Source organism: Myotis yumanensis, unplaced genomic scaffold (assembly GCF_028538775.1).
Source record: "Myotis yumanensis isolate MYYU_CA2020_CCGP unplaced genomic scaffold, mMyoYum1.0.hap1 SCAF_3, whole genome shotgun sequence".
Lineage (NCBI taxonomy): Eukaryota > Metazoa > Chordata > Mammalia > Chiroptera > Vespertilionidae > Myotis > Myotis yumanensis.
The window spans coordinates 115,131,208-115,145,652 of NW_027223754.1; the positions used below are offsets into that span (position 1 = coordinate 115,131,208).

The following is a 14,445-nucleotide window of genomic DNA, read 5'->3' on the forward strand; positions in this document are numbered from 1 at the left end:
TGTTTTCCAGGTAACACAGATGCTGTAAACAACAGGCAAATGTGTTTTCCTTCAGCTTACCCCCAAGTCCCTCCAGCTTAGACACCACAGAGCAAATTACTCTTCAGCCCAGTTATTACAAAACAGTGGGAACCTCAATTACTCCCACCCAAAATATTTGGCTTGTGGGTTCTGAAAGTTTTCCACTCACTCTGACGTATGCCAGAATAGCTGGAACTAGGAAAAGAGGCCATGCATCCAGTGTGCCCAGATTTCTCACTCGGTATAAAGAGCCTGTTGTTCCAAATTCAATGGCACTGCCTGCTTTTCCCACTACATGCAGGTCATTGTCATACAATGAAAAGATATTGGGCGCTAGCTGGTTTGGCTCAGTGGATAGAGCATCGGCCTGCGGAGTAAAGGTCCCGGGTTCAATTCTGGTCAAGGGTACATGCCGGGGTTGCAGGCTCGATCCCCAGTAGAGGGTGTGCAGGAGGCAGCCAATCAATGATTCTCTCTCATCATTGATGTTTCTATCTCTCTCTCCCCTCTCCCTTCATCTCTGAAATCAATAAAATATATTTTTTAAAAATATTGGCATTTCTTTGGAGGTGGAGGTGTGAGGTGACAGAGAGGGAGAAATGGCTTTTCTCATTCTCTTAGGCCTTGAAATGATCCCACTTACATTTCTTCCTACATGAGAAAAAGTAGTTGGCCCCAAGAGTATGTTCTGTTTGGCTTGGGGAAGAAAATTAGGAATCAGACAAAAGCCAGTAATGGCTGCTGACAGGAAAAAAAAATCAACCAAATGTAGAGTAGGTAAGGGCAGGTGGCACACTAGATGAGTTCCGTCTGCAAGTCTAAATTATATGGCAGCCTGCCCAGCCCCTTCAGTGACCTTAGCATGGAATATGGGATAATTTTCCCACAACCATAAGCCATTCTCAGGCCACGTTGCTTTCCAGGGTTATTAGTCGCAATCAAATATGCTCCTTCCAATGCAGGACACATGAGCTTTCCATCCCTTTTCTTCATTCCTCGGCCTAGTGTCACTGTGACCATAACACGTCCAGGCAGGGAAGGGGTGCCAGTCCTTCTACCAGAATTCCCCTAGGGCTCAATGAGTGTAGATAATCCCATTTCAGGAGATTCTTCTTGTTGAAGATCTTTTTCATGGTTCTTTTCCTTCCCAGATGCTACAATTTGGCTAATATACATGTGAGTATCTTTGATGGGTGAGAGGAAGTGTAGCAAAGTCTCAATGCAGAGTGTGGCTGCAAGGACCAGAGTAATGCTCGTCCTACTAACTTGGGAGCAAAGAGACCCAAGATTTGTTTGTTTGTTTGTTTGAAGCCAAATAAATGAGAGAAAGAAATCCGAAGCAGTGTCTGTTAAGTGAAAGTATATCTGGAGAGATGGGAAGAAAAGGCAGGTTTGATGGGCAGAATTACAACAGAGTTCTGAATGTAGAGAAAAGCATAGATCAAGCTGCTCCTGATCTCAGCTGTCTGCACTCTGTCCTGGGTTACTTTCAGTCCTGGAGAGAGAAGTCAGAATTTACAGTACCTGATAGATACATACAGTTAGAAACAGTCAAAGGTGTTGCTACCATTGAAATTCCTGAAATCCTGTAACTAAAGAAACCTATATTGTTGGTGATTCTACATTAAACCTCAGAGAGAATTCCCCTCCTATACATTTATAAATGTCTGACATTGCACCTTTCTATTGGAAAAATTGTCAGAATTAGCGAATATGGGAAACAACACAGGGAGTCTGGAAAATGGCAGGTGAATGGGACCTGGGCTGGTGCTGCCTCTTATAAGACCAGCCCTGGATGCCAGAGAGGAGCTCAGCCCCATGCTGCCATGCACTGTCCCCAGTGTCCCAGGGACCCTGGCCAGTCATTCTTGGAAGAAATTCCAATATCCTTTCATTGTATGACTATGACCTAGCAGTTTACAAGCTAGTGAGTGGCATTTGGGTAACACCAAAGGAAGACTTTAAGAGAAAAGGAGGATCAGGCCAGGTCAAGTCCAGTGTGACTGGGCTCCCCCGATACTGAACTATGAGTCTGCAGAAAGATTCCAGTGCACCAGATGATTAAAGAGCCCATAGCAGCCCAGCCGGAGTGGCTCAGTGGTTGAGCATCAACCTATGAACCAGGAAGTCATGGTTCGATTCCCTGTCAGGGCACATGCCCGAGTTGGGGGCTCGGTCTCCAGTACGGGGTATGCAGGAGCCAGCCAATCAATGATTCTCTCTCATCATTGATGTTTCTCTCCCTCTCCCTCTCCCTTCCCCCTTCCTCTGTGAAATCAATAAAAATTATATATATATTCCATAACAGCTTCATGCTGCTTTGTGAGGCAGCAATCAACTTCCAAGAGAACAAAGGAAAAGACTGAGGAAAGCCAAGTGAGAGCAAGTTGATTCTCAGTAATAAAAGCAAAGTCCCCAAACACTGGTTAAAACAAAGAGTGTTGTGATGGCGAAGAAGGGCATACCCGGGGACTGAAGTGTGGAAAGAAAAGGATTCCATCTGCCCCAAACAAGCAAGAGTCTTTGCAGCCTGTGGAGAGGTGTCCCAAGACAGAGATTATCTTATCACTTCTCAGGCTCAGGACACTTTTCATATTAGATGGTAGAAGGCACTTCAAAAGGAAAGCATTGTTCTTTTACCCTAAAAAAGCAAGGAATAAGCCTGTAACCAAATGCAGCCATTTTCACGAGTCTGGAGAAGGTATCTGCCAGTGCCCTTTCAATTTGTGATCTCCACGTCCTGCACCTTCAGGGGCCACTCAAGGCTCTTCTATTTAAGCTAACAGTCCCCTTGCTGGTCTATATCTTGGACAATTTTATCTGAAGAAGGAAACACTGACTGCGTCCCAGCCCATGGCATGTGCTCTGGGAGGAACGAACTATCTTTATCAGTCACTACAGGTACATGTGTGACCACAGCAAAGGCTTGTGATGTCACCAGTGTTCCCTTCCTAATGCAGAGTGTGTCCCTCTGAGATAGATGCAGGGACTGCTACAGAAAAGCTCATATAATTATGTTGGTAACTGAACACTTCCCATGTCCTAACTGGATGCCCAAAGGTGATTGGTAATGGAAGATACTAAGCAGAGGCAGAGTGAAGACATCTCTGTTACTGAGTAGTTGTGCATAAAAAGTATAAAGGTCCTAATATGGTGAAGGAGGAAAGCTTCGTTACAAGCTTTACAAGAATTAAAAAAAACTTAAAAAAAAAACAAAAAATTATATTCTTTGGGGGAAGAGATTGGACTATGAGGAAGGTAGGGAGGGAGGAAGGCTAACTAACTGAGAGCTTGTTATCAGAACAGTCTCAGAATGCGGACTTGGTTTCGAGAGATGTGTTAAATCAACACTAACTACCGGGACTTAACTTTTGATCAGAGGCATTTTGTTGACTTTTTTCACTCAGGATCATCAAAAAAGAGTGACTTCTTTGGCTCACTCCTTTTGCCTTGTCATACTTGAGGTGTACTGTTTCTCTAGGTTCTACTTAGCTACCTATTTCCTGGCGATGCAAAAGGAAATCCCCTGATATAACGGTAGCTGAGGTTATCCAGGAGATGCCTCTCAAGGTCTTCATCTCATGGGTCCCTCTAGTTACCTAGGATTGTATGAGACTTGCTTTGAATATCTCACAAGTTCCCAAATGCTACTGTTGGTTCTGCACTAATATCCAGCAAACCTTCTATGCAGCAGGTACTGGGCTAGGCTCTGGGAAGACTCAGGCATGGTCATTGTCCCTCTCAGTCAAGTTGTCTCATGCAAGGCTGAGAAAAGAAACATGTGAATAGTTGTTATAGTGTAACCTAACAGATGCCTTGAAAGAACCCTTGCTTTGTTATTGCATTTGGCAACCACCTCTCTATGGTTGAAACAAATTACTACCAGTGGTTGATAGGCTCATGTGCTTAATATGAAGATTTATAATCATCTTATGAAGAAATGTTAGAAATACTGGGTCTATTTTGCCTGGCAAGGAAGTCAGAGAAATGAGTTAGTTGGGGCGGGGGGACGGGGGGGGGAAGCTTATTTGTTTTGTTTTTTAATCTATGAAGCATTATTATAACCAATAGCAATAACTATCATTCTCAATTTCTCGCTTTCTGCTAAAAATAGATCAGAAGAAATGTCCTTAAGTGGCAAGAAAAGGGGCCTAGGTTAGACACAGGGAAATATTCTTGTTAATAATGTTATTAAACAATGGAAGAGACTACCCAGGATTTGGTGGCCTCTCCCTTCCGGGAGGATTTTGTGAAGAGGAAACTGGCCATCCACCTGCACAAAAGGCCTTCTAGCTGGCCATCCACCTGCACAAAAGGCCTTCTAGGTGCCCAGCATAGATGTGAAGAATGAGGGTACCTCAGAAGCACAGTAAAGAGTTGGAAAAAATTTACTCAAGAAATGACACTTTTAGGGTCAGTTCCTTGGAGATCCCATTCAAAGTTACACGTGCCTCAGAGCTACAAATAGGAAAAATGGCACTTCCTTTCTGAGAAAGACTTAAACTCACCCCACTGGCTTGGTAAACAAATCAATGTATTCTTTTCATTGTAGGCAAATCACTTGGAAGGGGGGCTTTTGGAAAAGTGGTACAAGCATCTGCATTTGGCATTAAGAAATCACCCACCTGCCGGACTGTGGCTGTGAAAATGCTAAAAGGTATGGACACTGCGGTTTGGCTTTCAACTGACCCGTTGCATTTCCTGAATGTTGGTATGAGTTGGATGTGGCCTAGGAACAGGTACAAGCTATTTCTGCACTGGTCACATAACTTTCTTCTACTGCTGCAAGCCCCTTAACTTTACGACTTTTAGGTGAGGCCAGAGAGTCCAGGATAAGCCTTGTCAATGAAACAATCAGCATCATCCACGGGAAAATGACTCCTGTGACCTCAAAAATATTTCTCTTACCACATCTCAGACTTGACACTATCAGAGAATTAAGCTCATGGTGACCAATTTTTTGAAATGATCCACTTGACATTATAATGGAAACTTAGCTGTACATCACAAATCCCAAAGGCTTAACTGGGGCTTGACCTAACTATAAGGTAAGATTATGAAACTAACAAGTGAGATGATCAAAATCATAAACTATTTAATACTGTCAAGTCCCAACCATAAAACTTTTTCTCTTTAGAAATGAAAAACAAATTATCTTTCAAGTGTGAACTGCTAGGAGGTAGAGCCAAATCACATAGAGATGTATGACCACTGCCATAGATAGACTGAAAGTGAAAATTATGTAAACCAAACAAATCAAAATGCATAGATCCTTTAAAGTTTAGAAAATAATTCATTTCCTCCGTTATGATGAAATTTTCATGTTCTTTCAATGCATCTTAAGGTTCCCAAACCAAAAGAAACAGGAATGAAAACCCAAAGGGCAGCTTTCAGCTTTCCAAGATCTCCAAGATAATGCCAGGGGGTTTTGAGGCACAGAAAGCTATGCGCCCAACTAAGCAGGTACCTACCAAAGGCTTCAGGAGAAAAAGGGCCATTTGCTTAGGGAGACTTCCTCTTCTTCCAGCCCTGACACCATCATTGCCCAAGTATCATGTCATGATATTTTCCACCTCAAAAGGCTGTCCTTTTTAAAGGAAAACTTTGATAAAACTCTACAAAGAACCTGACAGTTCTACTCTGAAAGTAGCCAGGAAAAGGAGTTTTGCATCCACAAGTCAGGACTTTTGTTCGAGTTGGGCTACCCAGATGCTGGACAGCATTTCTGTGAGAATACCTCCATTCCAGCACCCCGCCCTGTACACCCCACCCCAGGTTCTAAAGAGAAGACGCAGCACCATGTCTTCTATGTGACAAAGCATCAGACTAGGTACTTTAATATATTAGGGTGAACCACTTGAAATCGTCATTTTTCTTATTTTTCTCTCTATGCCTTGTTTTTCTGGGTTGTTGTGTTTTTGGTTTTTTTGTGGGTGTTTAAATTTCTATTTATTAAATTGATTGCCGTGACATTGGTCAACATGAACATATAGGGTTCATGTGTGGGTTTCTATGTAACAAGATCTGTATATTGTACTGTGTGCCCACCACCCAAAGTCAAATCTTCTCCTCTCACTTTATATTAGGACTTTTTTCTCCCTCCATTCCCCTTATCTCTGGCAACCACCATTCTGCTGTTTGTGTTCATAAGTTCAGGTTTATATCCCACATAGGAGTGAAACCATATGGTTCTTGGCTTTTTCTGTCTGACTTATTTCACTTAGCATAATATTTCAAGTTCCATCCATGTTTTTGCAAATGGCACTATTTCATCCTTTCTTATGGCTGAGTAGTATTCCATTGTGTATATGTATCATATCTTCTTTATCCAGTCCTCTATCATGGGACACTTTGGTTGTTTCCATGTCTTGGCCACCATGAATAATGCTGTAATGAACATAGGGGTGCATATATCTTTGCAAATACATGATTTTGAGTTTTATGGATATACTAGAGGCCTGGTGCATGGGTGGGGTCCCTCGGCCTGGCCAGTGATCGAGGTCTAACAGGGGGATGGCTGGCCAAGGGGAGAGACCTGGAGGTTGGCCAGCTGGTTGGGGGGGCCAGCCCGCTGGAGGGGGTGGGGAGAAGGGCTGCAGGAGGTTGGCCGGCAGGGTGGGGGGGAGGGGCTGTGGGAGGTTGGCTGGCTGCAGAGGTTGGCTGTGGGAGCACACTGACCACCAGGGGCAGCTCCTGTTTTGAGCGTCTGCCCCTGGTGGTCAGTGCACATCATAGCGACTGGTCAACCAGTCGTTCCAGTCCTAATAGTCGCTTAGGCTTGTATATATATAGATACCCAGGAATAGGATTGCTGGGTCATATGGTAGCTCTATTCTTAATTTTTTGAGGAATTGCCAGACTGCTTTCCATAGTGGTTGTACCAGTCTACATTCCCATCAGCACTGAATGAGGGTTCCCTTTTTTCCACAACCTCTCCAACACTTGTTATTGTTTGTCTTGTTGATAATACCCACTCTAACAGGTGTAAGGTGATATCTTATTGTAGTTTTGATTTGTATTTCCCTAATTGCCAGTGAGGTTGAACATCTTTTTTTTTAGTTATTATTTCTTTATTTAACAAAGCTTCCCATGTACCTCAAGTAGAAAATTTTTCTTCATGAGAGAAAATAAATCCTTGAGGCATTCCAGGGCTAATTGTTATTCTCAGTCTCTTAATGGGCCTCAGAAACTCCGCTCTGTGGGACAAGGTGTTTTCCAATTGGGTGGGTCAACTGACTTCCCCCCAGGCAAAGCCACCTGTATAGCAAATATCTGCATGAGAAAGATGACCTCCACAATGTGAGGGAATGACTCAGCACAGAAAACTGAGGTGTCTGCCTTGTGAGTTCTAACTCCAGAGCCCCCAGTCATGGCTTCTGCTAACACAGCTCCAGTCCACTCTGCCCTCCCTCTGCTGGAGCACAAGGTGAGTGGCTCCACAGGGAATTTTGTGCTTTTGGCCCTTTAAGGGGGTTTCTGCCTTTCCAGCCATTTCTCCCTAGAAGACAGCAACTCCACTGCTTTTCACAGCCAGATGTTGTTTGGGTACCCTTTTTAGTTCTGGTGTTCCCTGCAAGGGGGGGTGGGGCAGCTTGGGGATTAGACTCCAGAGTTCTCAGTGGCAACTCCCCACAGCTGAGATATCTCTCTGGAACTTCAGCTGCTGTATGTGGGAGCCCAGCCAGCCCTTTCATGCCTCTGCCCCTCCTACCAGGCTCTATGGGGTCTCCAATTACCATCCTCAGTCATCAGGGTTCTCTCTAGTGAGTCTTCAATTGATTAGTCAGGAAGTTTTTCTGTATTTTAATTGTAATTCCAGTTTGGTCCTGGGAGCATGTCTGTGCAGCAGCCACTTACTCCACTGCCATCTTTTATCTCAAGGTTGAACATCTATATATATAAAAGCTTAAGCAACCATTATGACCGGTTGACCAAATGATTGGTGGCTATGACACGCACTGACCACCAGGGGACAGACACTCAATGCAGGAGCTGCCCCTTGGTGGTCAGTGCGCTCCCACAGCCAACTTACGGCGGCCAGCCAACCTCCCACGGTCCCTTCCCCCTGGCCGGCCGGCCCCTTGGGGCCCTGATCGGGACTGGGCAAGATGGCCCCAATGGGCCCCACAGGTCAGGCTAAGGGACCCCACCCATGCACAAATTCATGCACCAGGCCTCTAGTCTTTTCATAAAGTTATTGGCTGTTTGTATGCCTTCTTGGGAGAGGTATATTTTCAGGTCCTCTGCCCACTTTTCTTAAAAAATATTTCTATTGACTTCAGAGAGGAAGGGAGAGGGAGAGTTAGATAGAAACATCAATGATGAGAGAGAATCACTAATTAGCTGCCTCCTGCATGCCCCTGCTGGGGATCAAGCCCGCAACCCGTGCATGTGCCCTTGACCGGAATTGAACCCTGAACCTTCTGGTCCACAGGCCAACGCTCTATCCACTTAGCCAAACCAGCCAGGGCTCTGTCCGCTTTTTGATTGGGTTGTTTGTTAGTTTGTTTGTTTGGGTTGAGTTTTACGAGTTCTTTATATATTTTCGAAATTAAACCTCTGTCAGAGCTACTGTTTGCAAATATCATCTCCCATCTGGTTAGCTGCCTCTTTGTTTTGTTGTCCATTTCTTTTGCTGTGCAAAAGCTCCTCAGTTTGATATGGTCCTATTCATTTATTTTTACCTTTACCTCCCTTGCCTTTCAGGTCAAGTTTGGTACCTATATTTTCTTCGAAGTAACTTATTGTTTCCGGTCATATGTTTAGGTCTTTGATCCATTTTGAATTAATTTTTGTACATGGGGACAAACTGTAACCCAGTTTCATTCATTTGTATGGGGCTTTCCAGTTTATCAAGCACAATTTATTGAAGAGACTATCTTTACTCCAATGTGCATTTCTGGCTTCTTTGTCAAAAATTATCTGTCCATATATGTGTGATTTTATAGCTGGGCTCTCTATTCTGTTCCATTGATCTGTGTGTCTGTTTCTCTACCAATACCATGCTGTTTTGATTATCATAGCTCTGTAGTATAATTTGAAGTCAGGTAGTGTGATACCTCTAGCTTCATTCTTTTTTCTCAGGATTGCTTTGGCTATTCTGGTCTTTTGTGATTCCATACAAATTTGATGATTTCTCACTCTTTTTTAAAAAAAAAAAAAATGACACTGAGATTGTGATGGGGATTGCATTAAATCTGTATATTGCTTTGGGCAATAAGGCTATTTTAATTATGTTGATTATTCCAATCCATGAACATGGGATATTTTTCCATTTTGTTGTGTCTTTTTCAATCTCTTTTAATAATACTTCGTAATTTTCAGTATATAGGTCTTTCACATTCTTTGTTCAGTTTATTCCTAGGTATTTTATTCTTTTGGTTGCAATTGCAAAAGGAATTGTTTTTTCCATTTCTTTTTCTGAAGTTTTGTTGTTAGTATACAGGAAGAAAATGGATTTTTGCACATTTGATTTTGTACCCTGCAACTTGACTGCATATATTCATTGTTTCTAATAGATTTTTAGTAGAGTCTTTAAGGTTTTCTATATACAAAATCATGTCATCTGCAAAAAGTGACAGTTTGACTTCTTCCTTCCCTATTTGGATGCGTTTTATTTGTTTCTATTGCTCTGGCTAGGACTTCCAGCACTGTGTTGAATAAGAGTGGTGAGAGTGGACATCCTTGTCTTGTTTCTGATCTTAGGGGGAAAGCTTTCCGTTTTTCACCATTGAGTATGATATTAGCTGTGGGTTTATCATATATGGCTTTTATTATGTTGAGGTACTTTCCTTCTATTCTTATTTTATTGAGTGTTTTAATCATAAATGGATGTTGTATCTTATCAAATGCTTTTTCTGCATCTATTGATAAGATCATATTATTTTTATCCTTTCTTTTGTTAATGTGGTGTATTTTTTTTTATTTTTTTTTTTTATTGCTTAAAGCATTACAAAGGGTATTACATATGTGTCCTTTTTTCCCCCCCACCCTTGACAAGCCCCTGCCCTCCCTTACCCCCTAGTGTCTTATGTCCATTAGTTATGGTTATATGGATGCATACAAGTCCTTCAGTTGATCTCTTACTCCCCTCCCTCCTGTCCCCCAACCCTCCCTGGCCTTACCACTGAAGACCGACAATCGGTTTGAGGCAGCTCTGCCACTGTATTTATTATTGTTCAAAAGTTTGTAATGGTCTTAATTATCCATGAAAGAATGAGATCATGTGGTATTTTTCCTTCATTGACTGGCTTGTTTCACTTAGCATAATACTCTCCAGTTCCATCCATGCTGTTGCAAATGGTAAGAGTTCCTTCTTTTTAACAGCAGCATAGTATTCCATCGTGTAGATGTACCACAGTTTTCTAATCCAATCATCTACTGATGGGCACTTAGGCTGTTTCCAGATCTTAGCTATGGTGAATTGTGCTGCTATGAACATCTGGGTGCATATATCCTTTCTGATTGGTGTTTCTGGTTTCTTGGGATATATTCCTAGAAGTGGGATCACAGGGTCAAATGGGAGTTCCATTTCCAATTTTTTGAGGAACCTCCATACTGCCTTCCATAGTGGCTGCACCAGTCTGCATTCCCACCAGCAGTGCACAAGTGTTCCTTTTTCTCCACATCCTCTCCAGCACTTGTCGTTTGTTGATTTGTTGATGATGGCCATTCTGACAGGTGTGAGATGGTACCTCATTGTTGTTTTGATTTGCATCTCTCGGATGATTAGTGACTTTGAGCGTGTTTTCATATGTCTCTTGGCTTTCTGAATGTCCTCTTTTGAAAGGTGTCTATTTAGATCCTTTGCCCATTTTTTGATTGGATTGTTTATCTTCTTTTTGTTAAGTTGTATGAGTTCCCTATAAATTTTGGAGATTAAGCCCTTATCAGATATGACGTTGGCAAATATGTTTTCCCACGAGGTGGGTTTTCTTGTTGTTTTGTTGATGGTTTCTTTTGCTGTGCAGAAGCTTTTTATTTTGATGTAGTCCCATTTGTTCATTTTCTCTTTAGTTTCAACTGCCCTAGGAGCTGTATCAGTGAAGAAATTGTTTTGGCATATGTCTGAGATTTTGTTGCCTTTGTATTCTTCTAGAATTTTTATGGTTTCCTGTCGTACATTTAAGTCCTTTATCCATTTTGAGTTTATTCTTGTGTATGGTGTAAGTTGGTGGTCTAGTTTCATTTTCTTGCATATGTCTGTCCAGTTTTCCCAACACCATTTATTGAAGAGACTATCTTGGCTCCATTGTATGTTCATGCCTCCTTTGTCAAAAATTAATTGAGCATATTGGTTCGGGCTAATTTCTGGACTCTCTATTCTATTCCACTGATCTATATGTCTGTTCTTGTGCCAGTACCAGGCAGTTTTGAGAACAGTGGCTTTGTAATACAGCTTGATATCTGGCATTGAGATCCCACCTACTTTGTTCTTTCTCAGGATCGCTGCAGCTATTCGGGGTCTTTTTTTATTCCAGATGAATTTTTGGAGAGTTCGTTCTAGATCTTTGAAGAAGGCCATTGGTATTTTAATGGGAAGTGCGTTGAATGTATAGATTGCTTTGGGTAGTATGGACATTTTAATGATGTTGATTCTACCAATCCAAGAACATGGTATGTTCTTCCATCTGTTTATGTCTTCCTCTATCTCTTTTTTCAACGTCCTGTAGTTTTCTGAGTAGAGGTCTTTAACCTCTTTAGTTAAGTTTATTCCTAGGTATCTTAATTTTTTTGGTGCGATGGTAAATGGGATTGTTTTTCTGATCTCCCTTTCTGAAAGTTCACTATTGGTGTATAGAAATGCCTCAGATTTCTTGGGGTTAATTTTGTATCCTGCTACATTGCCAAATTCATGTATTAAGTCTAGTAGCTTTTTGATGGAGTCTCTAGGGTTTTGTATGTATAATATCATGTCATCTGCAAATAAGGACAGTTTTACTTCCTCTTTTCCAATTTGGATGCCTTTTATTTCTTCTTCTTGCCTAATTGCAATGGCTAATACTTCCAGTACTATGTTGAACAGGAGTGGTGAGAGTGGGCATCCCTGTCTTGTTCCTGTTCTTAGGGGAAATGGTGTTAGTTTTTGTCCATTGAGTATGATGTTGGCTGTGGGCCTGTCATATATGGCTTTTATTATGTTGAGGTATGATCCTTCTATTCCCACCTTTCTGAGAGTTTTTATCAAAAATGGGTGTTGGATTTTGTCGAATGCTTTTTCTGCATCAATTGATATGACCATGTGTTTTTTTTCTTTCAATTTGTTTATGTGATGTATCACATTTATTGATTTACGGATGTTGTACCATCCTTGCATCTCTGGGATAAATCCTACTTGGTCATGGTGTATGATCCTTCTGATGTACTGCTGGATCCGATTTGCTAAGATTTTGTTGAGGATTTTGGCATCTATGTTCATGAGGGATATTGGCCTGTAATTCTCTTTCATTGTGATGTCTTTACCTGGTTTTGGTATTAGGGTGATGCTGGCTTCATAGAATGAGCTTGGAAGCGTTCCTTCCTCTTGAATTTTTTGTAGTAGTCTGAGGAGGGTAGGTTTTAGTTCTTCCTTGAATGTTTGGTAGAACTCCCCTGTGAAGCCGTCTGGCCCTGGGCTTTTGTTTGCTGGAAGCTTTCTGATGACTGCTTCAATTTCTTCCATAGTTATTGGCCTATTGAGGTTTTTAGATTCTTCCTGATTGAGTTTTGGAATGTTGTATTTTTCTAGGAATTTGTCCATTTCCTCCAGGTTGTCTAGTTTGTTGGAGTAGAGTTGCCCGTAGTATTGTTTAACAATCATTTGTATTTCTGTGGGGTCTGTTGTTATTTCGCCTCTATCATTTCTGATTTGGTTTATTTGGGACCTCTCTCTTTGCTTCTTGGTGAGCCTGGCTAGGGGTTTGTCAATCTTGTTTATCCTTTCAAAGAACCAGCTCTTGGTTTCATTGATTTTCTGTATTGTTTTTTTGGTCTCTATTTCATTGATTTCTGCTCTAATCTTTATTATCTCCTTCCTTCTGCTCACTCTGGGGTTTTCTTGTTGCTCTCTTTCTAATTCTTTGAGTTGTAGAGTTAGATGATTGACTACCATTTTTTCTTGTTTTTTGAGATAGGCCTGTAGAGCTATAAACTTTCCTCTCAGGACTGCTTTCATTGTGTCCCAGAGGTTTTGGATTGTTGTGTTTTCATTGTCATTAGTGTCCAGGATGTTTTTAATTTCTTCTTTGATGTCATCGGTAACCCAATCAATATTTAATAACATGCTATTCAGCTTCCAAGTGTTTGAGTATTTTGGGTTGTTTTTATTGTAGTTTATTTCTAACATTATGTCATCGTGGTCTGCGAAGAAGCTTTTTATGATTTCAATCTTCTTGAATTTGTGGAGACTTTGCTTGTGACCCAATATGTGATCTATTTTTGAATATGTCCCATGAGCACCTGAGAGGAATGTATATTCCGCAGCTGTGGGGTGAAGTGTTCTGAAGATGTCAATTAAGTCCATCTGATCTAGTGAGTCATTTAGGATTGCTGTTTCTTTGCTGATTGTTTGTCTAGCGGATTTATCCAGTGATGTCAGTGGTGTATTAAAGTCCCCTACTATGATTGTATTGTTGTCGATCTCTCCCCTGATATCTTCCAGAAGTTTTCTTATGTATGTGGGTGCTCCTGCATTGGGTGCATATATGTTTACCAGGGTTATATCTTCTTGTTGTATTGATCCCTTTAGTATTACGAAGTGGCCTTCCTTATCTCTGGTTATGGCCTTCACTTTGAGATGTATTTTGTCAGATATAAGTATTGCTACCCCAGCTTTCTTTTCCTTTCCATTTGCGTGAAAGATATTTTTCCATCCCTTCACTTTCAGTCTGTGTGAGTCCCTTCTAATGAGGTGGGTCTCTTGTAGACAGCAGATGTATGGGTCATGTTTTTTTATCCATTCAGCCACTCGATGTCTTTTGGTTGGAGCATTTAGTCCATTTACATTTAAAGTTATTATTGAAAGGTACTTGTTTGTAGCCATTTCTTTTTGTGTGTGTGTGTGTGGCTGTTTTCTTTCTGAGCTTGATATTTCTTCTTTTTACACCAGTCCCTTTAGCATTTCTTGCATGGCTGGCTTGGTGGTGATAAACTCCCTTAGCCCTTTTTTGTCTGTGAAGCTTCTTATTTCCCCTTCAATTTTGAATGATAGCCTTGCTGGATAGAGTATTCTTGGATTCAGTCCTTTGCTTTGCATCACTTTGTAGATTTCCGTCCATTCTTTTCTGGCCTGATGTGTTTCTGTTGAGAAATCATTTGATAATCTAATGGGAGATCCCTTGAATGTTACTTTCCGTCTCTCTCTTGCAGCCTGTAAGATTCTCTCTTTATCCTGAACATTTGCCATGGTAATTATGATGTGTCTTGGTGTGGGTCTTTTCAGGTTCA

General features: G+C 41.5%; 1 protein-coding gene across 1 annotated transcript in view; it reads left to right on the top strand.

The window, feature by feature from the left end:
- Positions 1 to 14,445, top strand: part of FLT1 (fms related receptor tyrosine kinase 1) — a 203,878-nt gene that overhangs the window by 151,129 nt on the left and 38,304 nt on the right. The window contains exon 19 of the mRNA XM_070409410.1: positions 4,574 to 4,678. Coding sequence (XP_070265511.1) covers positions 4,574 to 4,678 — 105 coding nt within the window. The remainder of the gene's footprint in view (positions 1 to 4,573; positions 4,679 to 14,445) is intronic.